Here is a 24566-nt window from a genome sequence, read left to right as displayed (position 1 = left end):
AGTGTATTTTAGAGTTTGAATTTTAAGTTTTTGGTTTGGTATTTCGAAATTCGAATCACGAATTTTGGATTTTAAAGTTTGGCTTTTGGTATGAGAATCTTGGATTTTGGACATAAAGTCTTCAAATTTTGGATTTTCAATGTATGTCTTTTGAATTCGACTACGAATTTCGGATTTTGGATTTTAAATTCTAGATTCTGTTTTTCGGATTGCAGGTTTTGAATTTTCTAGTTTAGATATCGGATTTTAGACTTGGAATCATAGATTTTGGATTTTGGAATGTTAAATTTTGGATTTTGGATCTTGGAATTCTTGGACTTGGAATCTTGGGTTTTGGAATTTGAATTTGGAATTTTGAACTTGAAATCTTGCATTTGGGAATTTAGACTTGGGTCTTGGGTTTAGGATTGGAGTTTGGATTTTGAATTTCTGGATGTCTATTTGGGACTTTGGAGCGTCGGTAGCTTGAATTTTGGATTAGGAATCTTTGATTTAGGATTTTGGAATTGGAAAGTCGAACTTTGGATTTTGGACTTGGATTCTAAAATTTTGAAACCTTAGATTTCGGATTTTGGGTTCCTGATGTTCAATTTTGGACTTTGGTATTTTGATTTTTGAATTCTCGACTTAAAAGCTTGGGTTTGGAATTCAGGACTTTGGATTTTGGAAGTTGATTTATCCATTTTGGAATTTGGAATTCGAATGGTTGAATTTGGATTTGGGGATTTGAATTGAAGATTTTCGAATTGGAACCTAGGATTTGGATTGAAAAGCTTGAAATCGTAATTGGGGATTTTGTGTTTCAGACGTTGCATTTTGGGTGTTCGATTTTGGTGTTTGGCTTTTGCATTTTTTGGATTTGGAGTCTTGGATTCAGGATTGTGAAATTGGAATCTCAAACTTTGGATTTTATACTTGAACTCAGGGAATTGATAATCTAAGATTTTAAATTTTGGATTTTGGGTTCGAAATTTTGTATTTTGGAATTTGGATTTTGAATTTGGAATCTTGGATTTTGAAGTTTAGATTTGGAATCTAAAGCTTTAGAATTCAGATTTTGCAATTCGAATCTCGAACTTTGGATTTTATACCTTATTGAGCAAGACGTCTTGAAGTAAAGTGGTAAATCATTAAAACATAAATTATTTCGATGCGATCATTGCAATAGTACCTACTTTCAAGAAGTTTTCGTTTGCTGATTTTTCTATTTCCCAAATAATGTTTTGTATCAAACTGCAGTAAATTGGTAAGTATGTGAAATGGAAACCTATAAAGTCACAGCTTTGTTGAGAAGTTAATTTTTTAGGCGGGGTTTGAGATGAAAATGGAATAGTCGATTTAAAATGGCTTGTTTTACATAAGAGTTATCAATTTTTAAATATTTTAAATTATTTATAAAGCTTTTATATGAGACAAAACCTTTATTTAACACGAGGCAAGTAGTTATAAATCAATAAATACAAGGTAAATCGAAATAACCCACAGCACACAATCCGGTCGGCACACAATCCGGAATTCCAACATTCTACAGCAAATCTTTGGAGCTTCCATTTTGCTAGCATTTTTCGCCCAATGTCAAAAACTCCTTCCTCCCTGACAGGGGATTAGTTATACACGACCAATTAGTGCTCTCCCACTCACGGCATTCCACATCTCCGAGCCGAAGCGAACCGTCTTTCCGGCTTCCTCTGATTTGCTTTACTAGCTAACTGGTTGAGACTTAAGCCTCCGACCTGGTTGGGCAAAAATATTTCAATTGCAAAATTCCTACCGGAGTAAATTCTACGGGTAGAATTTTCATGTGTCTCGTGTGAAACTGTCCGACAAAATAACAAGAAAAAAAACACCAACCGACAGGAAAATGGTAGATTGCCACCACCGGAAGTGACACCCACTGTAAAGCAGAAGCTATTCAATAGTGCCACAGCCCTTGAATGCCACGCGAGAACGAGCAAAGGGAAGTAATTTTAAAAATATTTTTCCCATCACAGGCACAGGCAGGCAGTCTTCTCGGACGGAACAATGGTGCGCAAAAAGTGTCAAATAAAAGCTCCGCTTTTTCAACTGATACTCACCGGCTAGAAAAAGATCCTGCAGAGCCTGCACCGATTGGCACAGCAGCGCCCAACCCTCCGGTTGGCTGACCCGCTTCAGCGTCACCACGTCGGCCAGGTTGACATAGTTGAGACAGTAACCGCCGACACCGGAACCGGAACCGTACGACGACGGTGGTGGCGGCGGAGGCGGCCGTCCTCCGCTGCCCGGTGCCACTCCACTAACCGACACCGGCACCGGCACCGGCTGCACTCTTGTTGCTCGATTCAAACTACCCATACTAATGTCACTAATTTGTTTGTGTTGTTTTTGATGTTGTTGTTGTTGTTGTTGTTGTTGCTGCTGCTGTTGATAATGATGATGATGGTAGTGAAAATGCTGCTGCTGCTGCTGTTGTTGATGTGGATGGTTGTGGTAGTGATGATGCTTACTACTACTACTGCTACTTTGACGATTGCTATTGTTACCACTACTACTACTATTACTAGCACAGCCTGCTTGATTTTGTGGTTGATGTTGTGGTGGTGGTGGTTGTTGTTGTTGTTGTTGCTGTTGTTGGTAGTGCTGGTAGGTTCCGACGGTGCCAACGATCGCTGTAGCCGCCGTGGCCGTCGAGGAGGCGGTCGACGTTCCGGACCGGGTGCTTCGAAGCGAATCCCGTTCGTCACCGCTGGCACTGCCTGTGTTGTTGCTGGTGGTGGTGCTGGTGGTAGTGATTGGTTGCTGTTGCTGCTGTTGTTGCTGAAGCCTTCGTTGCTGCTGTTGGGCTCGACTGCTGGCCAGTTCCATGAATTCGCTACGGAGAGCTTCGATCTGTCTGGCCTGCAGGTCATGCCTGCTGTCGTTGGTTTTGATGTTCGGGTTGGTGGTCGTGTTGGTGTTGGTGTTGGTGCTGGTGCTGCTGCTGTTGCTGTTGCTGATGGTGGTGGTGGTAGTCGCATTATTATTGTCACCGTTCGGAATACTGCTAACGTTGTTATACTTATACTGAAGATAAGGCCCCCGCGGTAAAGTGTTATTCGTATAGGCACCGTAGGTGGGTCTTGACCCGGCCTTTTGCTGCTGTTGCTGTTGATTCGGGTGGCCACTCTGGTAGACGATCGGCCTTGGCTCCGTTTGATTTTGGCTCAATGCAATGAGAGGAGGGGACACCCGTTGGAGTGCCGGATTGGAACTGATTCCGGCTTTGCCCACCAGCTGGAAGTGCTGCTGCTGAAGAGATCGCTGCGGCTGTTGGTGCTGTTGTTGGTGGCACTGATGATGGAAACGACCACCACCACCGGATGATGATGATGACGGACGCGGCAATGTGGCGGCATGTGTCCCGCCGGATGATGCTGACGATGATACTGGCAGCGACGGTTGTGTTGATTGTAATGATAGTTGTTGTGTAGATGACGATGTTGGTGGCGGTGGTGGTGGTGGAGGTGGCGGTGACGACGATGATGACGACGGCGGCGAGGACGACGTGTGATACATTCTGAAATGGGAAAGATACGAACGTGATTTAGTACGGGAACGATTGTCATTAATCATCATCAACGACGCTGTTGATGGCCGATTAGGCCATGGCAGTGAGGTTTTGCAACGAGCTCTTTAGCTATTAGCAGACTGCCCGGCACAACAATACAAGTGGAGCACATTTGTCTCCGGAAAGGTCGTGATAATTATCGGAATTGATTGTCTCTAACTGTGTATGGGTGTGTGTGAGTGAACAAGATGACTGGCTCTGTTGGAAAGTAATTAGAATTGAAGACCATCGAAGCTTTGGGATCAATTGATTGATGACTTATTTAATGGCAGTGCAAAAGTCACGTCTGTAAGAGTTCGCAATTAAATACTGTCACTTAGCATAACTTGTGCCACTAGAAAATTGACTAGCATTGTCCATTTAATTATAATCTTAACAATTTTCAAGAAATTTAAACAAGATTCAATCTCAGATAGACATGAAATTAAAGTTTGGCAATAAAATTGCATAACAAAGACATGCCCTAGAGATCAAATGCTGGGATATGCTTTTGATTTCTGTTAATTTTAAAACGACTTGACTTCAAGAATTTTTAAACTAAGCGATGAGCGAGAAAATAGGAAAGTTCCCGCTAGAATTTTATGGAAAAAAAGAAGATCTTGAATTTTTCAAATATCTTTTTCACATATAAGTCCATAAATTATGCCTGTCTACTTGAGCTAACTCGAAAACAACCTGATATAGGACCGTTGATAAACTGCGCAGTGGTATAATTGGAAACGCACTCGACCGGCAGCCGAGATCTCACCTGCTTACTCAATTATTTTTAACAGGATGTAAATCCTTAATAATAATCCTTATAAAATCCAACCTTCTCTTAATTATTTTCCAAAGTTCACATGAAACTAGTTATAGCAAAGCAAAGCCTTGGGCTTAAACGTCTTTCTTAAGACTTGACCCTTCTTTATCGACAGACTTCACAGCCGTCTATTAGAAGACAAGACAGATGAAACTATTTCTAATTGAAACTATTGGCAACTTGGATCTGTTGAAATGACTAACGGCGTCTCTCCTTCCAACAGCTGTCAAATTGCTCTGGACCCATAACAGAGGAAAGGATATCGTCAGAATAACCCAACCAAACGACGGAGTGGACAAGATGGATTCATTCCTTCCCTATTTTGGTTCTCCCAACCTGGCAGCACGGAGTCCGTACTCGGTCACTGCCAATCCATCGTTGCATAGATTTGTCCATACAGTTGGGACAATCTGAGGACTTCCTAGGTCCATCAAAGCCCGTGAGGTGGACTGTGTTGAACTCTTAGACGCAGTGCGGAACGAATATGTCTTCGGGTATGCGATGAGTTCGCGAGCCGAATGCGAGGCTCAACTTAAGAACCCGGAGAAGCTGGAAGAGTTTGAATCTCCTCCTTCGCCGGTTTTGAAAGATGATACAGCCGATGAAACACCAATCGACAGCAAGTTGACCCAGTCTGGGCCTTTGAGAGTCCAACTGAACCAGAGGGCCGCGAAACAGGAAAGTGGTATGCATACATGGTAAAGGGCCAAAGGGGAAAAGGCTTCGCGCGAGCGTCCCCTATAAGCTTTCCCGAATCCAGGCTCCCCGTGTGGAGATTATGGGAGAATTCCTAAGAAATGAAGCCAAGAGCTGGATAGACACAAATACAGTAGGTCAGTAAACGACAGTTCCCTCTCGGAACGATTAATTGTGCCCCACAACGATCCTAGTATAGTCCTATAACCATCAAAAGGCATTTGGCATCTCTACAATACCGTAGCTAAGGTTGATTTTAGAATAAGAAAGAATTGTCATCTGGAGAGCAGTAATCGAGAAAGCAAAATAAAAACAACAGAAATCCTAAAAAAAGAAGCGGAACAGAAGATTAATTGCGATCGATTTGCAGCGCAATCATTTTTCAAAATATAATAAAGACAGTTGTCAAGTAGAAGAATTAAGTAGGTTCATTTCAAAGTGCATTACTCTTCCGAAAGGGGAAGGTGTGTCACCGAAGAACACGAGACCATAGTCACCAGAAAGACAAAGAAACTCCTGACGACGTTCCCCGGAACGCTAGAATTGATCCGTCGAAGCTACCGGAGCTAGGTGAGATCGTGCATTTCACTGGTGCAAACGCCGTCATGGAAACTTTGACGAAGCATACGAGCAGAATGCTCCGAAAAATTCAAAGCGCTGGGGGAATCCCCGGGAAAGCTAGAATCGACTCGCAGAAGCTGAAGGGGCTAGGGGAGAACTTCGAACTAAAACAAGCTTATTATCAACATCATTGGAACCCCGAAGATGATTGAAAAAATTAAAAGTAAAGAAAGAGACATGGAAGGTTCTTGTAACTCAATCCCGGAAACCAAGAAAGCGACAGAAAGATTAGAGAAATTGTAAAAGAAAAAGGCGGAAAAGAACAAACATAACAGTAGAGAACAAAAGATTAAGAAAAGAGGGATAAATAAGAAATTGAACGAAATATTTTGGTATATTTAATTCGATTATTTTGCAACATAATTATTTTTGTTAAATATAAAGCTTTTTAAATATGCCCAAACAAGGACAGTTATTTCTCAAATAGAAGAGTTAAGCAGGTATAATGCAAAGAGCATTATTCTTTCAAACGGGGGAAGGTGTATCACCGGAGAACGCGAAAGCATTGTTATCAGAAAGATGCGCGAAACTCTGTTATGCTGTTAGAATCGGGATAATACGTGAGCACAAGAAGATTGTTAGAGACCAGACATTGGATATAAAACCGCCGGACACCCGATATGAAATCATAACGCTTTCTTCGAACCAATATCAATCCCGACCTCGATGATATCACCCAGTAACAGTATTTCCAGACATCTAACACAAAACATCCGTCGGACCACCCAGGAGCAGCGTCACCAAAAAGCCAACATAAACACCCGCATTGTTCCCACGACCAGAACTACTAATCAAGAACTAACTTGTTAGCTTAAGAACGAATTGTACTTTAGTCTTAATCGATCATTCAATAAAAGCGATGAGTTCGAATGTCCAGAATTGCCCAAGCGCAGAATTGGAAATTATTATCCCCACTGTAATAAAGAGAATTTCGCTATTAACCTTCCTAGTTTCTGACTACAAGTAGATCTCAATTCACTGGAGGTTGTTTTATTTTCTCACGTGCAATCAAATTGTAACAGAAAGAAGCGGATAAGAAAAAACTAAAGAATAAAGAACAAAAGGACAACAATTCTCGAAAGGAACTGATTCCCGAAAAGAGCTCCAGCACCAGATTGGGCTCACTAATGATTTGTTGAAACTGAACAAAAAAAAAGCTCAAACGAGACAATTTGACATATTAATTGCGATCGAGTCACAGGCACAGCCCAATCATTTTATTGAAAAATAAAACCTTCAAAATATGCCCAGACAAAGACAGTTAGTTCTCAACTCTCAAGTATAGAAGAGCAGTATATTTCAAAGCGCATTATTCTTCCGTAAGGAGGAGGGTGTGACATCGAAAAATACGAGAGCACGATCACCAGCGAAAAAAAACTACTGACCTCCTCCCCGGAAAGCTAGAACCGACCCGTTAAAGTTAAGCTAACCGAACTAGGGGAGAACGTGGTGAAAAGCAGCCGCGCCCAAAACGGCGACATACTGTTCGAACTGAAGAACGGTTCTGCGTTTGAGGGCGACATTCGACTTTTCGAATGATTCCAGCCAACAGAATACGGAATGTAATTTGCTGCAACGCGCATTGTTTTGTGGTTCAAGTCAATGAGTTGCGCAATAGGTAGTGTCAGTGATAACCGTTTTCTACGGAACACGATGACGTGAAATGCATCAAGATAAAACGAGATCGTCAATTTTCAACAAGGTCGAATTACCACTAAAATCCACCACCATTCCTCTTACCATAATCAGTGTTGCTCTATTTTTCAATTTCATATCAAACAGATCAGCTAACATAAAAATCGAGCATGCAGATGCCAAACCCATCAGAAGATTAACCATTGCCGATCAAAACAGTAAAAAGCCGATTCTTCGAAGCATTCCGATTTTGCTAGGCGCTTCAAGAAAAAACCTATTGGAAAATGATCCCGGAGGGCTCAACTTGAACCACTGTCAACTGGAGACATTCAGCAAGACCCCTGCCGAGGAATAGAGATATTGTTTTTGTTATTGACCAGGGTTGGGATTATCCCGGCAAGATAACTGTTCATAGTACAAGTCCGGTTGTTTGATTATTTCTTGTAACGATCAGAAAATGAATGAAGCTTATATGCGTCAACTTCGAAGTAGAAACTTTATTATGAGCTTTCGTTTTGGCGCAACTCAGCAGAGGAGAAAAAATCGGAGGAAACGCCGAACCAGACCGCAGGAGCGAATCCATCCGAAAGCGTAGGATCCACTGCACTGGTGTCAATCCAAAGAGGATTTGGGGTCATCCCGTTCCACGAGATGATCTTGCAGGAACGCTTGCAGGGACTCCGGCAAAGGCAAGGAATTTATCTTCGTGCAACGTGACAGCATTCAGAGCCAGTAGTATGCTTACAGCAAAATTATGAGTAAATTTTGCATGCATAAATTGTAAGCATAATCTATCATTTCGTCATACTGCATTATTCTCCCAAAGGGGGGGAGGTGTGGAATACAACATTTGGCGAACAGAAGAACCCAGACAACCAAAATTGATTCCAAACTCAGAGAAAGTTTCGAAATTCTTAAATCAGTTGTGCAACTAGTGCAGACATTTTAATCTAACCCGACATTAATAAGCAACTTTTACTAACAACAGACACATCGAACTATTCGACGGACGCTGTTTCAAGTCGTGGTGACATGGACAGATAAACCTGTGTACAAACCCAGTACCTGCGCTGTGCCGGTTGCTGATTTGACTCAAGCACACTTACCTTCCGATCCGTGCCCTTTGAATTCACTAAAAAGCGTTTATTAAAGCATTTTATTCAAACTACGCAACTGACTTTATATCTTAAATTCGTCGTACCGTTTTAAAATCCGTCCATCAAAATTTTTCATCGTCCGAACTAAAAATCACAACAATGTTTACGAAGCTAACGCGCATGTATTTGTGTAGGACAGCATAACAAATGTTATTTTGCAAAATTTCTGCAGGTCAGGCAAGTTTTCCTGGCTGTAAAATAAACGACAATACCTTGCATGAGTTATTTTAATTAAGAATGATGGAAATTAAAACGATTAGTCGACATTTTCTTTTTCGTCGCACGAAAAAACGTAGGAAATTTGGCTGGCAGGACTTCTTTAATGATAAAAAGCATTTAAATAGATCTCAGCTCACTTTGATTGATCGCGTCTGATAGTCAACAAACTAAAATATTAGGAAATAACTAATTTTGCATTGTGTGTCATAAAAATCGCTGATAGTTTTAATAATTTGTGTTGGATGGGGTTGGATGGGGCCATAACAAAGGCGGTCGTCGTTGGTTCGAACCACAGCTGAGAGAGGCTGTTGGAGTCGTCAATAGCATCGTACCACTAGCCCTGCAATTGTCATGTACCCTAACGGCTGACTGCAAAAATTGTCGAATAAAAAGCAGAAGGTCAAGTTTCGGAAACTGAACGTAGCACCTAGGTTTTGCTTCTATCGAAGACTAGCTAAGTGCCCGATCTTACTCGGGGCTTCTTTGTCTCTCAGCTACTTGTACATCTGTGATTGTAACTAAAATTCTTATAATGTAAGATACCAAACCTTTTAGCTCCCCCCCCCCCGTCCTATTGCCCACCGGCCACTTGTACATCTGTCTTCTTTTCGGCAATCCCTATAAAGCGAGACAAAGCCTTTCTTACTTTTTTGAACCTCCTCCTTATCAAATGGCCATCCTATACTCCCCTTTCAGAAGCCCTCTATTGTTATCCAGCCACTTGTACAACTGCTAACGTTTCAAATGCAAGAGAAACGCAACGTTTATTCATTTGAACGTTCCTCTTCCCTTGTAAGTTTGACCGCAGTTTGATAAAGATCCGGCAAGCCATTGCTATTGCTCAGTCTAATTTCAAGTTCAATTTCAACTTTCATGTCTAATGACAAATTTCATGTCTAATTTTAAATCCTTTAAAGTTCAACTTCAACTCCGATTTCAAATCCATTTTCAAGTACAAATTGAAACCAATTAAAATTCATTTCCAATTTTGAGCCCAATTTTAAGTTAAGTGATGGTACAAACTCAAAAAAGAACCAATGTTGTAACCGAAAACTCGGTTTTCCTGCATATTGACCTAATATAAAAATTCATCTATACCTATAAAGAAGGATTTCTGTCTGTCTGTCTGTCTGTCTATCTGTCCGTATGTTCCTTATAGAATCGAAAACTATTGAACCAATCGGCATGAAAATATGCATGTAGGGCCAGGAAAGGTTTTAGTGATGGTTAGAAACTCCTTCCCCCACTAAGAGGAGGGGCTCCCATACAAATGAAACACAAATTTCTGCATAACTTGACAACTAATCAAGCAAATAGAACAAAATTTGGCATGTGAGTGTTTTCGGTGACAAGAATTTATTCTATGGTAAATTGAGACCCCTCCCCTCTTTATAAGGGGAATTATAACTCCTGTCCTCTTTAAAAGGGGGGGCTTTCATACAAATTTCCTCTTAACTCGAGAACTAATCAAGCAAATGGAACCAAATTTGGCATGTGAAGGTTTTCGAGGGCAAGAATATTTTCTATAGTAAATTAGGACCCCTCCCCACTTTAAGAGGGGGGGCTCCTGTACCAAAGAAACACAATTTTCCTCATAACTCGAGAAGTAATTAAGCAAATGGAACCAAATTTGGCATGTGAAAGTTTTCGAGGGCAAGAATATTTTCTATGGTAAATAAGGACCCCTCCCCATTTTAAGAGGGGGGGCTCCTGTACAAACGAAATACAAATTTCCTCATAACTCGAGAACTAATCAAGCAAATGGAACCAAATTTGGCATGTGGGAGATTTTGGAGTCTTGAATTTATTTTACGATAGTTAGAGACCTCTCACCCCTGTGGTATGTCGTATGTGTGGACTCTCATACAAATAAAACAGAAATTTTTGCGAAACTCAAAAACTAATCGAACTCGAGAAATTCGAGACTCTTCCATAAAACATTAGTCAATACAAGACCACAAAAACTATCTATAGTAACACTAGATCATTCAGGACAAGACGGTCGCGAGTGTTGCCGGTGACCCGCCGTTGGAAGCGCCGCCCACTGGGGTGCTTGCAAAACTCGAGATTGTGACAAAGATCATCCGAGATTCATGATTTATGTACAACACAGGTTAATTTGTGGCAATACGAAATTTGTCGGGTCAGCTAGTATCTCATAAACCTAAAGGTGCGGACCAAAAAGTTTCTTACGAAAATGTAGGTAAATTTTTTCGGCATGATCACAGATGGAATACCGATGGATCCGTTTCCTGCTTCGCCTGGAGTTAAAATCGGAAAGAAGCACGGAAAACGCGAGAGAAACAAACGAAAACCTGGCATGAAAAGAAGAATGAAAAATTGTGCCAAAGTGCGAGGGAAAATGGGACGTAAAATGAGAAAAAAAAGTGTAAAAGAAGAAAATGGGAGAAAAAACGAGTCAAAACACGAGGCGTAGATTGGATTGATAAAGAGGGATAACGAAAGAAGAAAAATCAGAGAAAGAAAAGGAAAACGAGGAAAGGTACGACAGACTGCACAGAAAAGCAAAAGGCAGAAAATAGGGATAGAAAAGCAGGAAAAGGAAAGGAGAAAATACGGCAACAGAAAAATTAAGAGACGAGAACAAAACGGGAAGGTTAGGTGAAAAAAAATTAAAAACGGAACTCAAACGGAATAAAAAGGAACAGAAAAATTGAGCGTAACAGATTTTTAACTATAATCTAAGATTATAACTGAATTCGAACCCACAACACCCGCCAGGGCATGTCCTAGTTAGATAACAATAGAGAGAATCAACGGACTAGGAAAAACTAGCGTAGTTACGATATAACTAATATCGAGTCAAAACTGAATAAAATATCTTACGATTCTGACAGAGCGGCGACAGATGACAGAGTATAGAATCGAAAATAAACCAAAAAAGAATATTATAGAACTTAAAATTAAAAGTGGTTTAGACTCAAAATCTTTCACCTTTGCTTTGCTTTATCGTTATTGAAAAGCGTAGATAGCTGGCGTGCAAGTATTTCATCGCAAATCTTCTCCAAACGATGCTTGAAAGTATCCACAGTCAATCCTTTGGTGCTCCCTAGTGAGCCTTGCATGCACCCCCTCGCATAGACGTTGAGCGGATTCAAATTAGGTGAACCGTAAGGCCCCTCTTTCGAAGAATTCAAATCAAGAAAATTGTCCTCACCCCAACCCAGTGTAGCTTTCGCCTGGCGAGACGGTGCAGAATCTTGTTGGAAGCAGTATGGTGCGTTTTCGTAGTATTTTCCTCCGATGGGAAGCAAATGGTTCTTCAAAACAGTATCGATGCAACATTTGGTATTGATTTTAGCACCAGTTTCCAGTGAACAGTAATGGAACTTTAAAATTTTTTGGAGGAACATCCCCTTACTGTCACCATTTTTCTCACCAATGCGTGATGGATGGATATTGAAGCAAAAATTCATCGAATTACAAACCTGGTTGAAAGCCGGGAGAGGAGGGAAGGCGAGCTTACTAAATGCAGCAGAAACTAGGAAAAAAAGAGACAGGAAACACGGGACAGAAAAAAGGAAAACGAAGAAAAAGAGGAAAAAAGGAAGAAAAGTGCAAGTAAAAAGCAAGAAAACGGTAAGGAAAGTTGAAAGAGCGGCACAAAAAGTGGAAAACCGGGACTCGAGAATAGAGAAAAATAAAATAGAAGAGATGAAAACGTGTCTAATTTCGTGTTCATGTCTGGTAAAACTTTATGCTGAAATTAGTCCGAATTCAAGTCTGATTTAAGCCCAATTTCAAGTCAAGTTTAATTTCAATTTTATGTTCAATTTAAAGTCAAATTTCAACATCAATTTCAAATTCATTTCCAAGCCTTATTCAATTCCAATTTCAAATAAAATTTTAGGTCCCATTTTAAATCAAGACTGTCTAATGTCTAATTTTAGGAAATGAACTGGAAGTTTTTCTAAATTTAAGTGCAATTTCTAATCTAAACCTATAAAAATGGATTTCTGTCTGTCTGTCAGTCTGTCGGTATTTTCCTTATAGAATCGAAAACTACTAAGCCGATCGGCGTGAAAATTTGCATATAGGGGTTTTTGGGGTCGGGGAAGGTTCTGATGATAGTTAGAGACTCCTCCCCCCTAAGAGGGGGTGGGGCCAAATTCCTGCATAACTAAAGAACTAATCAAGCAATTGGAACCAAATTTAGCATGTGGAAGGCTTTGGAGGCAGGAATTGTGGCAATCCAAAGTTTGTTTGTTCAAAAAACAAGTATGAGCGCAAAATGCAAAAAAAAAAAATGGTAAACGTAATTCAATTTTTGTTATGAAATTAGGAATAAACCACTTTTTGAAAGTAAACAAAAAGGTTGATAACAATCTATGTTTCCACTGCGTTTTTGGCTATGTTTGTGTTGCCCTTTTTTGACCACTAAAAGTTTCTCCGACCATCATAAAAAAACGAATTTCAGTTAATTTTATGTTGACCATATCTGGCTTTTAGAAACCTTTTTGAACAATTTTGTTTATAATTATTGTTTTGCGCATTTTTGGCCTATGAAGGCGTTTGCTCTCGTTTTACGCTGCCATTTGTTTATGAACTACTTGTACAGCAATTCCCATCACTTATTACAAGCAGGCAGCTATCGCGTTATAAAATACCATGCGCCTCCACCTAACTTGGTTTGATGGAGTTGCACGGTTATTGTTAACCTCCGACATCAAATGCTCGTGATTTTTCTCGTATTAAAATCGGTTGGTAAATAAGCGTCAATCGCTGTCGGGCAATCAGACTAATAAGTTCTTGAATGAAGGGTTCAAAGTAGAATTCCACCTAATTTGCACCATCCACCGGGTGCTCAATGTTCGTGTTTCATGGAGTGAAAAGTCCTCAAACTAATAATAAAAGCCTTTACGTAGCCTTTATTGGCTGAAAACTCCTTCGGCATCCAACCGGAGGGCGAGCGTTCATTGTACGGTTTCCCTTTCATGGCAGTGAGCAGTGCATTCTTTGCAGCTAATATAATAAAATGCAATTTAATTAATATTTCTATTCTAGTCGGTTTGCTCCAGCTAGGACTGCTTCTGTGTTTTCTGCTGGTGTGCGCATGCAGCAGCAAGACTTCCAAAGTTGCCCGGCTATTCTCGCTTTTGCGGTTCACTTCACTCCAGACCGGGCCAGATGCAGCCGCAGCCGGTCGGCTGCCCCATCATCAGGATGAACCATAAAGCCATTCCAGTGCGGATTTCCTGGCTCGAGCCCGAACAGAAGACAAGCAAAAGCAAGAAAAAGCGGCCCGATCGAACCGGAGCAAGTTTGCCCGTAAATTTCCGCTCCTTTTATCTCGCACTGGTGGCGCATGGCAGTGCTGCCTGCCATAATTCCTTGCCATCCTGCCAAGGTGCCGGAAAGCTGTTAGTAAATTATATTACGTCTTTCCTCAAAGATGGCGACCGACGCGATGGCGGCGGCGGGTGGAACTGCGATGACGACACTACAGAGAAGCCAAACACCACCGGTAGAGCAGCAATAAGCAAACGGTTGAGTTGTTCCTTCCTTCCGGCAGTAAGCGTCGTCGTTTTGCCGTTCGGATAGAATGAAATTATTGTCTGCACCTTTGTCGTTCCGGCGTCATGTGAGGTGCACTCCGCGTTGGTTTCGTTTCGTTTCGTTTCGTAATAGAAGGGTGTCCGGCGTCGGTTCCTCCGTTCGGTTGGAAACCGGAAAAGTCCGAAATAAATGGTTCTTTCTGCGAGTCCAAATTGGATTAGTCCCGAAGCCATTGTTGTAAATTTATCGCCCCGGACTGTTGGTTCCGAAAGACCAGCCCGCAGTTTAAGCTTTGGCCTTATTCGGTGTTGCATAACGGGCCGTGCCATGCCCAGGATGGAGAAGCATTTTCAATCTCAAACGGTAAAACGATTACCATCAGTATCCCGACAATCACCGTCATCATCACCATCGTTGAGTTCGGTTCGTTCTTCCTAAGATGCTAACTAAGGTGAGGAGATCATCTTCTGCATGATAATTCCACCTATCCATCCCCCCTCCCTCTCTCTTTTACAGTAGAATGTTTCTCAAAGGTGCGAAGCCGTAAAATGAGAACTAATTATTATTACGAGCAATCGGGCTTTAGCTTGAATGCAAACAAGTGCCTTCAGTGGGGGACGTGTGACTTCACCTGACGCCGAAGAAGGAGAGCGATCTGGAGATGCACTCGAGAAGGACGCGTGGCAATTATGAACGGCATTTAGCTCGCTCGGGAACTAATCCCGGATGTCGGCCTGAATTTCATTAGCGAAGCTCTAAAGTCATAAAGTTTGAACTGTTTTCCACGGGAAATGAGATTCACGCCAGCAGCAGCAGCAGCAGCCGGGCCGGGAAATGTTTGCCTATTTTCATCTGCCCCCACGCCGAATTGATCGAATTGAAACTGCTGCATCAATCAACGGGGCCGAATCCTTTCGTTTCCATTCGGCACTGGATTAGCTCGATATCACGTTTCTGCCAGTCGGTCGGCGTCATATGGCACGTATCACGTACGACTGATGAAATGCCGCAGCAGAAAAACCAATTTCGGATCGAATTAAAACCGCGGCACAGGAGCACACAGGTAAAAATCGAGCTCTCATCATCGCGCCGGTGTAAAATCCATTCCAAACCGGAAATACGCCCAATCGTCATCATCCTAGTCTTCTTCATTTAGGGACGTACGTACCTACATGATGTAAAATGACACAAAGCCGACGGGATTAAAAAAAACCGTTCGGCCGATGGTGGTCAACGGCCGGCAGCAAATTGGATTTAATATTTCCACTTTTGGTGGAATTATTCTTCCCAATTAGCTCTCGTCGACACGTTCCGTTCGGTTCTGGGTGGGAAACCTTCCGGCAAAAATGACGCCCGATGACGTGTGCCACAGATGGGTTTGGATAAAAAAAAATTTTGGATTAATAAAAATGAAAACCACCCAGAGAACGGTAGGGCGGACGGGAACAAAAAATGACCGGAAGCAGTTCAGATGAAACCCGCAGCGGGAGGTAATACGAAACTGCGCTACACAGTATTGTTAGCTGTAATTAAAACCTGTAATCACCGCCAGCGGGCGGTGCGAGCGTAGTTTCCAGTGCGGTTGGTTCGTTCGCTGGACGCCCGCGTCCTTACCATGGGAACTTTTGCCGCTGAATTTGATCGCAGTACGGAAACAAAAACGCAGGATGGAAAATGTTTTAGGTTGGGAATGTTTCTGAATGAAAATAAATGTCTGTTTTTGAGTTTACTTTGTGTTATATTATTCATAAAATATTTTATCGAAATGAAGTGAGTGCTATTTGTATTTCATTTAATTGAAACGTTGCTGAGCAAAATTACATGTATAAGGACTGGAAAGAGCCGGGTTGGATTGGTTTAATTAAAAACGAATTTTGAGGAACAACATTGAGCTCCGTTGCCAAACAAGACATTGCTTAGGACCATTAGCGTGCCCAGATATGAACAACCGATGGGTCATCCGACCTTTCAGATGAAGCTTTTGGACTGGCAAAATAGAGAAATCGTAGGATGGAGCCTATTATCACTTATCACAAACCCCCGGAAATTCGCATGCAAGTAGTTTCAAAATAAACGTTGAAATTGGAATAGAAATTAGATGATTGATGATGGATCTAGACTAGAATGTAGAGTTTAAATTGGACATGAAATCAGACTACACATCCTAAGCAACAATGTGAGTTATAATGTACAAATTGTATGAATACTGCCATCATAACCAGTTTTGGTCTTAAATGTCATTATAAGAGTGTAATAAAACCCAAATTGTTACTTGGGATAGGACATTATATAAGACATGAATTTAGACTAATTTGACCTCGAAGTTATGAAATAAAAGTGATATTTTCCGTCTTACTTCTATTCACACGTTTTACCTCTTATTTTTTTCACTTTTCCGGTGCCGTTTTTCCACTTTTTGTTACGTTCTTTCAGCTTTCCCGTATCGTTTTCATGGTTTTTGCTCACATTTCCTTTCGTTTTTCCTCATTTTCTCTCGTTTTCCATTTTTCTATCCCGTGTTTCCTGTTCCATGGTTCAGTTTTTTTTTCGTTTCCTGTCCCTTTCTTTCATATTTTCATAATTTTCACTCGTTTTTGTTGTTTTCTTTCTCGTTTGCCATCTTTACTCTTCTTATTGCTTTGTCTTTCGTTTCCAGGTTTCGTAATATTTTTATCTCTTTTCTTTCTCGTTTTGTTTTTCGTGTTTCTGCTCCGTTTTTTCCTTTTTTTTATGCCTCGTTTTCCGTCTTCTTTCACATCCATTTTGTTTTTTATCCCTCTTTCTCTATTACCTTTTCCTCTTTTCCTGTTCGTTTTTCACTCTTTTCCTAAGTCCTGATTTTCATCTGCTCCATTCTTTGTCTTTTTCTTCTGCTTTCCTCGTTTTCAAGCCCGTGTTTCCTGTTTCGTTTTTTGTCACTTTATGTCCTGGGCCCATTTTTGGTCCCGGTTTCCGTCTTTATTTCGCTTCTTTCAGTTCCGTTCTTCCTCTTCTTATGTTCCACTTTTCCTCCTTTTCTTTTCCCTTTCCTCCCTTTTTTCTTCCGTTTTCATTTTTTTCCCTTCATATTTTTCTTTTCTGTCTCGTTTTTCCTCTTTTATGTTCTAGTTTCTCCATTTTCTTCTTTTATTTTCGAGCTTCTCATCGAGCTTCTCGTTCGAGAACCCGCAGCCGCAGAACATCCCACGCCCCTCCCCCTCCTTAAAACTTGCAGTTTATACACGGTATAATATATTGGTCTTATATTTGAGTGTTTATTCAACGTATCTGAAATTTCCAGAGAAAAAGTAAAAATTAGTTTAAATTATTCACCAGACAGATTAGATTGCATCATCCATTTTAGAGCAAACAGCATCATATGTCTGCTGAATAATTTAAACTAATTTTTACTTTTTCTCTGGAAATTTCAGATACGTTGAATAAACACTCAAATATAAGACCAATATATTATACCGTGTATAAACTGCAAGTTTTAAGGAGGGGGAGGGGCGTGGGATGTTCTGCGGCTGCGGGTTCTCGAACGAAGTAATGGTTACTGTTGTTAAATGATCAAATAGGTATGCCCCCTTGGGATACACCCCTTTGTTAACCGTCGAAACGCTACTGGCTATATAAAGGCTGTCCATTGAGTACGAACTCATTTTTAGTTATTTCAGACCTCCCCGTGTTATTTTCGTTCATACATTTTGTATGATGCGTTGTTTTTGGCCGATCCCCTGCCCCTAATAGTCCACTTAGATCATGGACAGCCCCATATGAACTACTTTATACTGATATTTTTGTGTATTGTTTATAAACATGGTAATGTTCACTGTTTAGATTTTTAGCCTAGAAGGGGTGAGATTGTGCCAAAGTTCATGCATTTCCAGTAAAACAAGAAATCGCATCAACTTGCTATTTTGAAGGAAAAAAAAAAAAAAAAAAAAAAAAAAAAAACAATTTTTATGTTCCGGAACTTGTGCGGATTCGTCGGGGAATCCGGGATTTCCAAGGAGTAGTGTGATATGCTGATGATATCCGAAAACACGTTCTTGTTTAATACTTGAACTTTAATTAAAATTCGACCCGTGATACAAAATTAAACCCAACGTGTGGTTTCGAATGCGAAATAGCGTATATTATTTCTCGACTGGTTCGATCGATATAAATTTGATAACTGAACTGACCTGCCTCAAGAAAGAAGGCAGTACCTATCGGAATACAATTTGGGCGGGCAAGAGAGATCAATTGTTAGCGTTAATGATGTATATTATAACGAGAGCGATAACGAACAGTGTTTCCTGTTTTAGCTTACTGAACGATTTTTATCGTTTTTATGAAAATAGGGTTTTATACAAGATTTGCAGATAGTGCTGCAACATGCCGGGCCACGTTGAAAGGCACTTTCAAAATAACTCTAATAGCGATGCTCAAATGTTACTGTTGGGTAGGTCGTGACGGTGGTGAAGGTGGCGATGGTCCAGTTCGTGGCGTCTCGTCTTCTATGGGGAGTGGACAAATTTCTGTAATCGCCCGTCGATAAACACCGTGTGCTGTCTTGACGTCAACCACCCTGACATGGCCATCTGGTCCCGGGAACACACGAGCGACTCGTGCAAGATTCCAGCGCATCGGAGGTGTAGAATCCTTTTTTAGCAAGACGAGAGTGTCTACCTTGATATCCGGTTGTACCATAGGCCAGCGTTGTCTGCTTTGCAGCTGACCGATGTAGTCCCGAGACCAAACCTTCCAAAAATGTTGGACCTTTTGTTGCATTTTCTGAAAAGAATTCAAGCGATTTAGTGGAATTTCGCTCAAATCGGGTTCTGGTATTGAGTGTATGGGCTCTCCCACAAGAAAATGCCCTGGAGTTAGAGCGACGACATCTGCAGGATCCGATGACAACGGTGTAAGGGGTCATCATTCCCTCGATTTGGATTATCAAGGTGTTAAAATCGTCAATCGTCAGGTGTGTGTCCTTCATTATGCGATACAAATGATGTTTGAAGATCTTAACGGCTGACTCCCACAGCCCTCCGAAGTGAGGAGAGCGAGCCGGGTTGAAATGAAATCGGATGCCATTCTCACTGCAGTACTTGCCCAACGATTGGGACGAATGTACTTCGTCAAATAGACGCTTATCATCTTGGAGAAGCCGGTTAGCTCCAACAAACGTACGGGCGTTGTCACAATAAATGTCCAAGGTTCGACCGCGACGCGAAACGAACCGTTTGAGAACGTTAATGAACGACGCCGACGACAGACCGTAAACCATTTCGATATGGACCGCCTTGGAGGCCATGCATACGAATATCGCGACGAATATTTTAACCGACGATCCGCGACGGCTGGGCGGACGGACGAAGAATGGCCCACAATAGTCCACGCCGGACTTTAGAAACGCGCGCGACGGAGTCACTCTCACTGATGGTAGCTGTCCCATTATTTGATTGATGCTCGACGGCTTGCAGCGGAAGCATACTAGGCAATTCTTCACAACTCTCTTCGCTAAATCTCTTCCTCTAACAGGCCAGAATTTTTGACGTAATGTGGCTAATAGAAGCTGTGGGCCCGAGTGAAGAGTTCGAATATGCACGTTAGTAGCGATCAAATTAGTTAAATGGTGATTTTGTGGTAGCACGATAGGATATCGAGTATCAAAGGGAATTTCTTGATTGCAGAGGCGACTATATAGTCGTAATAGGCCCTTTTCATCCAAAAATGGGTTACGATTTTTCAAATGTGATTTAAAGTTGATGTTTTTCATTGATGGTCCACTATGCTGCTTGAGAAAACGAATTTCCGCGGCGAAGCATTCCTCTTGTGCTTGCCTGACAAGCAAAGTTAAAGATTTGTCTATTTCTGCTGGAGAAAGTGGACCTAGCAATCGATTATTTGTGCGACAATTGTGTATGAATCTCAATGTCCAAGCGATTTTTCGCTGCAATGGTTCCAAAGTAGAATGATTAGCCGCTAATGGGAGCATCGACGGTAGCGCGGTGACGACGAGTGATACGGTTTCTCTGCTTTCTAATTCTCGAGCCTGCAAGTGCAGCTGCGAGAGTTCCACGATGTTTTTTGGCCAGCAGCTGGAATCGCTGTTTAGGAATGATGGCCCATGCCACCAAAGTTCATCATCAATCAGACGGGAAGGCAATACTCCTCGGGATATGCGATCTGCAGGATTCAGGTCAGTGGGAATGTGGCGCCATACAAAGCCTTGTGTTAAACGATGTATTTCGGCTACACGGTTAGCAACGAAAACTTTCCACTTGGCTGACGAGGTGGCTAGCCAATGCAAAACAATACTTGAATCTGTCCAAAACGTAATCGGGCATTGTAAATTAGTAGAAGCCCGCACACAATCAGCTAATTGCGCTGCCATTACTGCTCCGCATAACTCGGCACGGGGTATGGAGAGCTTATCAAGCGGACACACTCTAGACTTCGACATAAGAAGGTTGGTTATGGAAATTCCATTACGATTTGACGATGTGACGTAAAGGCAGCATCCATAAGCCTTATCAGAGGCATCTGAGAAACAGTGCAGTTGAATATTTGCATAATTGTGCAAAAAGACACGTCGAGGGATTCGAAGAGTGCTCAGCTCCTGCATTTCTTCTCTGAACATTTTCCACCAGTTTTGGAAATCTTGTGGAAGCGGCTGATCCCACGTGAATTTCTCTAACCACAGTGATTGCAGGAAAATTTTTACCGAAACAATAACTGCCCCAACAAGTCCCATTGGATCGAATAATCGGGACATTTCCGATAACACAATGCGTTTTGTTACTGGATTTGAATCAGACAATGCTGGTACCTTGAAGCCAAAACAATCAGACTGCGGATGCCAAAGTAAACCAAGCGTCTTAACAATGTTCGATTTATCAATTTCTAAATCACCCTGCAGGTCCCGAAGTGACTCTGGGATGTGCGATATAATTTCTGGATCACTCGAACTCCACTTTCGTAGCACGAAGCCGCCAGACTCAAGTAACTCAGTTAGCTGTTTACAGGTTGCTATCAGCCTTTCTTTGCTATCATCACCGGTTAAACAATCGTCGACATAAAACGCACGCTTGATGGCATTTGACGCTAATGGATATTTTCCTGCTTCATCATCTGCAAGCTGATTGAGCACTCGCGTTGCCAAAAACGGGGCACACGAAGTGCCATACGTCACTGTTTTCAGCTGAAAAGTTTGCAAACGGGCCTCAGGATTGTTCCTCCATACGATTTGCTGCAGCGGTCGATCCTGCTGATGTACAACAACTTGCCTGTACATTTTCTCAATATCAGCGGTGATGACGTATGTTGGTAACCGAAAGTTGAGAATAATTGAGATGAGTGGAGGTTGTACAGTAGGGCCGATGTAGCACAGGTCGTTCAGCGAGATGCGGCTCGCTGATTTGCACGAACCGTCAAAAACCACTCTGATTTTGGTCGTTTTACTCTCCGGGCGCAATATTGCGTGATGAGGGAGATAAAAATGCGGCACTGAAGGGTCCGGCAATACTTCTTCCATGTGACCCAGAGATTGATATTCATTAATAAATTTGCTGTAATCTGAATGAAGTTGCCTGTTAGATGAGAGCCTTCTCTCAATTGCATGGAATCTTCGTATTGCGACTGGCAACGACTCTCCCAGATCCGAAAGTAGCTCCTCACGAATCGGCAATCGGACCACGTACCGACCGCCAGGGGCTCTTGAGTGTGTAGTGCGAAAATGGTTCTCACAATATTGCTCTTCTAACGATAATGAGCTTTGTCCTTCAAAACTTTCCACTTCCCAAAACCGTTGCACGGCTGCTGTTAGTTTGTCAACTGTCATTGCAGCATTGCATACCACTGTTCGAATAGGATTGTGCTGGGTATGATCGCCAGCAATAGCGTAACCAAATACTGTTTTGCGTAGTATTGGTAGCTGTGGACCGAGGGTAATCTGGTCATTTTCTAACAATGAGAAGAACCACTGAATTCCTAGTATCATATCTATTCCGTGGGCGCGATGGAACGTTGGGTCAGCCAAAGGTAAGTTGTTCGGGATTTCCCAACTTGTTATATCTACATCGACCGACGGGAGAATTCTCGTTAGGCTAGGAAGGATGAGAAAATCGATATCTGCATTAAAGTGGCTGATTCTAGAGGACAGGTTAATCGTGATTGTTTGAGTTACACGTTGTACTGTATTTCCAATTCCATAGACGTCAATGTCTGAACCAGTACGTTTCAAACGAAGCCTTTGTGCGAGATTTTCAGTGACGAAATTGCGCTCAGACGCAGAGTCCAGCAGAGCGCGTGCAAGAGTATAGGTTCCATCGACATCACGAACCTTGACGTAGACCGTTAACATGAAGACAGTTCTGTTAGTCTTCTTAGTGGATTTGGGCAATGGAGTAACGACTGGATAGCTTGTTATGTGTGAAGAACCATGAGCCGACCCTGACGGTATACCCACCGACGGAGGGTCAAACGAAACGGATTGATTTTTGCCTCCCGGCGACGAACGATTGTATCCCATTACCCGAGGGATGCCATGCGATTGCTCGGCAATGCATGGCTCTACCGACAACGACGACTCGTCGACCGTGGCCGATTGTGAGTTTGATCGAGTTCTTGCAACTGATTCAGAGCTATCGGTGCAATTTGTTACCTGCACTGTTAGTGCGGTGGAGGTGTTTAAGTGTAACATAGTATTGTGTCGTTTATGGCAAACTCGACAAGGCCCAGACTGACAATCTTTCAATAAGTGTGACGACTTTAAGCAATTTATGCATAACCCATGCCTTTTTGCGAGATTGTAGCGTAACTTTGGAGACAGTTTCACAAAATTTTCGCAAGCACTCAGAGTGTGAGAATCCTTCCGGCAAGCCACACACACCTTGGCATCTTCATTTGCGACGACAGGGTGAGATGATACATTAGTTCGATTAAACTTCGGTTCTGGCCTAACAGTTGCATTTGACGACTGGGAGAGCGTTAACGATTGTATGATCCGAGAGCGCTTTTGTATAAACTTGATCAGATCACTATACGAAGGGCGGGAGTCATCATCCAATTGATTTTCCCACTCTTTTTGCGACGTAGCATCAAGCCGACTACTTAATAATTCGACTAAAAGGGAATTCCAATGCTCCTTAGGATCTTCTAATTTATTTAGCATACCAAGATGTTTTTCAAATGTGTCCGCTAAACCCGATAGCGCAGCCGAAGACTCCCGTTTTAGGAATGGAGTGGATAGAAGGGCCGATAGGTGTTGCTTTATCAGATAATTTTTATTATCGTAACGTTGCTTGAGCAGATCCCATGCAATCATATAATTGGCCGAGCTCACTGCCAACGATTGTACCAAACGAAGTGCATCTCCCTTTAAAACCGCTTTAAGATATTGGAACTTTTGTATAGGAGATAGCTGAGTACTGGTGTGAATAAGAGTGTTGAACAAATCATGGAAATTTAACCACTCATCAAAATTTCCGTTAAATTCTGGGATTTTTATCTCAGGTAGCCTAACACCAAAGGCTGGGGTAGGTGGAGCAACAGGTGAGGCGGGTATTGGAGAAGACGTGTTTGTGACGCCTAATTTGCTTGCCAGGGAACCCTTCAGCTCAAAATATATTGTCTCGAATTCAATACGTTCGTCAGCTAGTTCATCACTGATTTCATGCTCACATTCGATTTCCGCTTGGATTTCATTAAACTCGTCCCAGAGAGAATCTAGCTTTTCGAGTCGAAACTTTATTTGAGGAAAGTCGCGCTCGAAATCGAAATTAGCGTCATATTCCCTGATCAACTTTGCCGAACCAACAATATTGTTTCGACGTATTAAGAGCCGCTTAACCTTTTTTGTATCACCTTTCATGGCACGGCCACCTTTACGAGTTTTTACACCACCAGCTGGTACTTTAAACGACATCCAAGCCTTTTTATTTGACTAGGTATTAAATAGTTGTCACTCACCTGATCTAATGGAGTGAATTTACCTGTGCTCACTTTGCTAACCTACAACCACGTGTCCACTCACGATTGGGTTTTGGTCCAAAATCCTCCCAAAAATTCCAAATTCCTCCGAATGCGATGTGCGAAGAAAAGATTATATGCGGCTGGTCCGAAATAGGCGCCAAAGCCTCGAAAGGGTATCCAATCCACTCCAATAGTGATGATTGGCCGATATGTTCCAGACGCTAACCTCCAAATTTTCGCCAATGATGAATCTGCATTCCTGGTCCCGGGTTTCGGCACCAATTTTTATGTTCCGGAACTTGTGCGGATTCGTCGGGGAATCCGGGATTTCCAAGGAGTAGTGTGATATGCTGATGATATCCGAAAACACGTTCTTGTTTAATACTTGAACTTT

General features: G+C 41.9%; 2 protein-coding genes across 2 annotated transcripts in view; both read right to left on the bottom strand.

The window, feature by feature from the left end:
• LOC128732319 (uncharacterized) overlaps nucleotides 1–3534 on the bottom strand; it is a 119090-nt gene extending 115556 nt beyond the window's left edge. The window contains exons 1-2 of the mRNA XM_053825564.1: nucleotides 2435–3534; nucleotides 2076–2344 (exon numbers count right to left, since the gene is read on the bottom strand). Of these exons, the coding sequence (XP_053681539.1) occupies nucleotides 2076–2344; nucleotides 2435–3534 (1369 nt within the window). The remainder of the gene's footprint in view (nucleotides 1–2075; nucleotides 2345–2434) is intronic.
• A 15112-nt stretch (nucleotides 3535–18646) lies between these two features.
• LOC128732318 (uncharacterized) lies at nucleotides 18647–24125 on the bottom strand. Its single transcript, XM_053825563.1, has 3 exons — nucleotides 23375–24125; nucleotides 19074–22867; nucleotides 18647–18988 (listed from the first exon to the last, which is right to left on the bottom strand). Exons 1-3 carry the CDS (start codon nucleotides 24123–24125, stop codon nucleotides 18647–18649), a joined length of 4887 nt encoding a protein of 1628 aa, XP_053681538.1.
• Nucleotides 24126–24566: the final 441 nt, after the last annotated feature.

The sequence above is a fragment of the Sabethes cyaneus genome, chromosome 1 (genome assembly GCF_943734655.1).
Source record: "Sabethes cyaneus chromosome 1, idSabCyanKW18_F2, whole genome shotgun sequence".
In the NCBI taxonomy this organism is placed as follows: domain Eukaryota; kingdom Metazoa; phylum Arthropoda; class Insecta; order Diptera; family Culicidae; genus Sabethes; species Sabethes cyaneus.
Note: the sequence above shows the minus strand (reverse complement) of the source record. Positions and strands in the feature narration are given on the sequence as shown.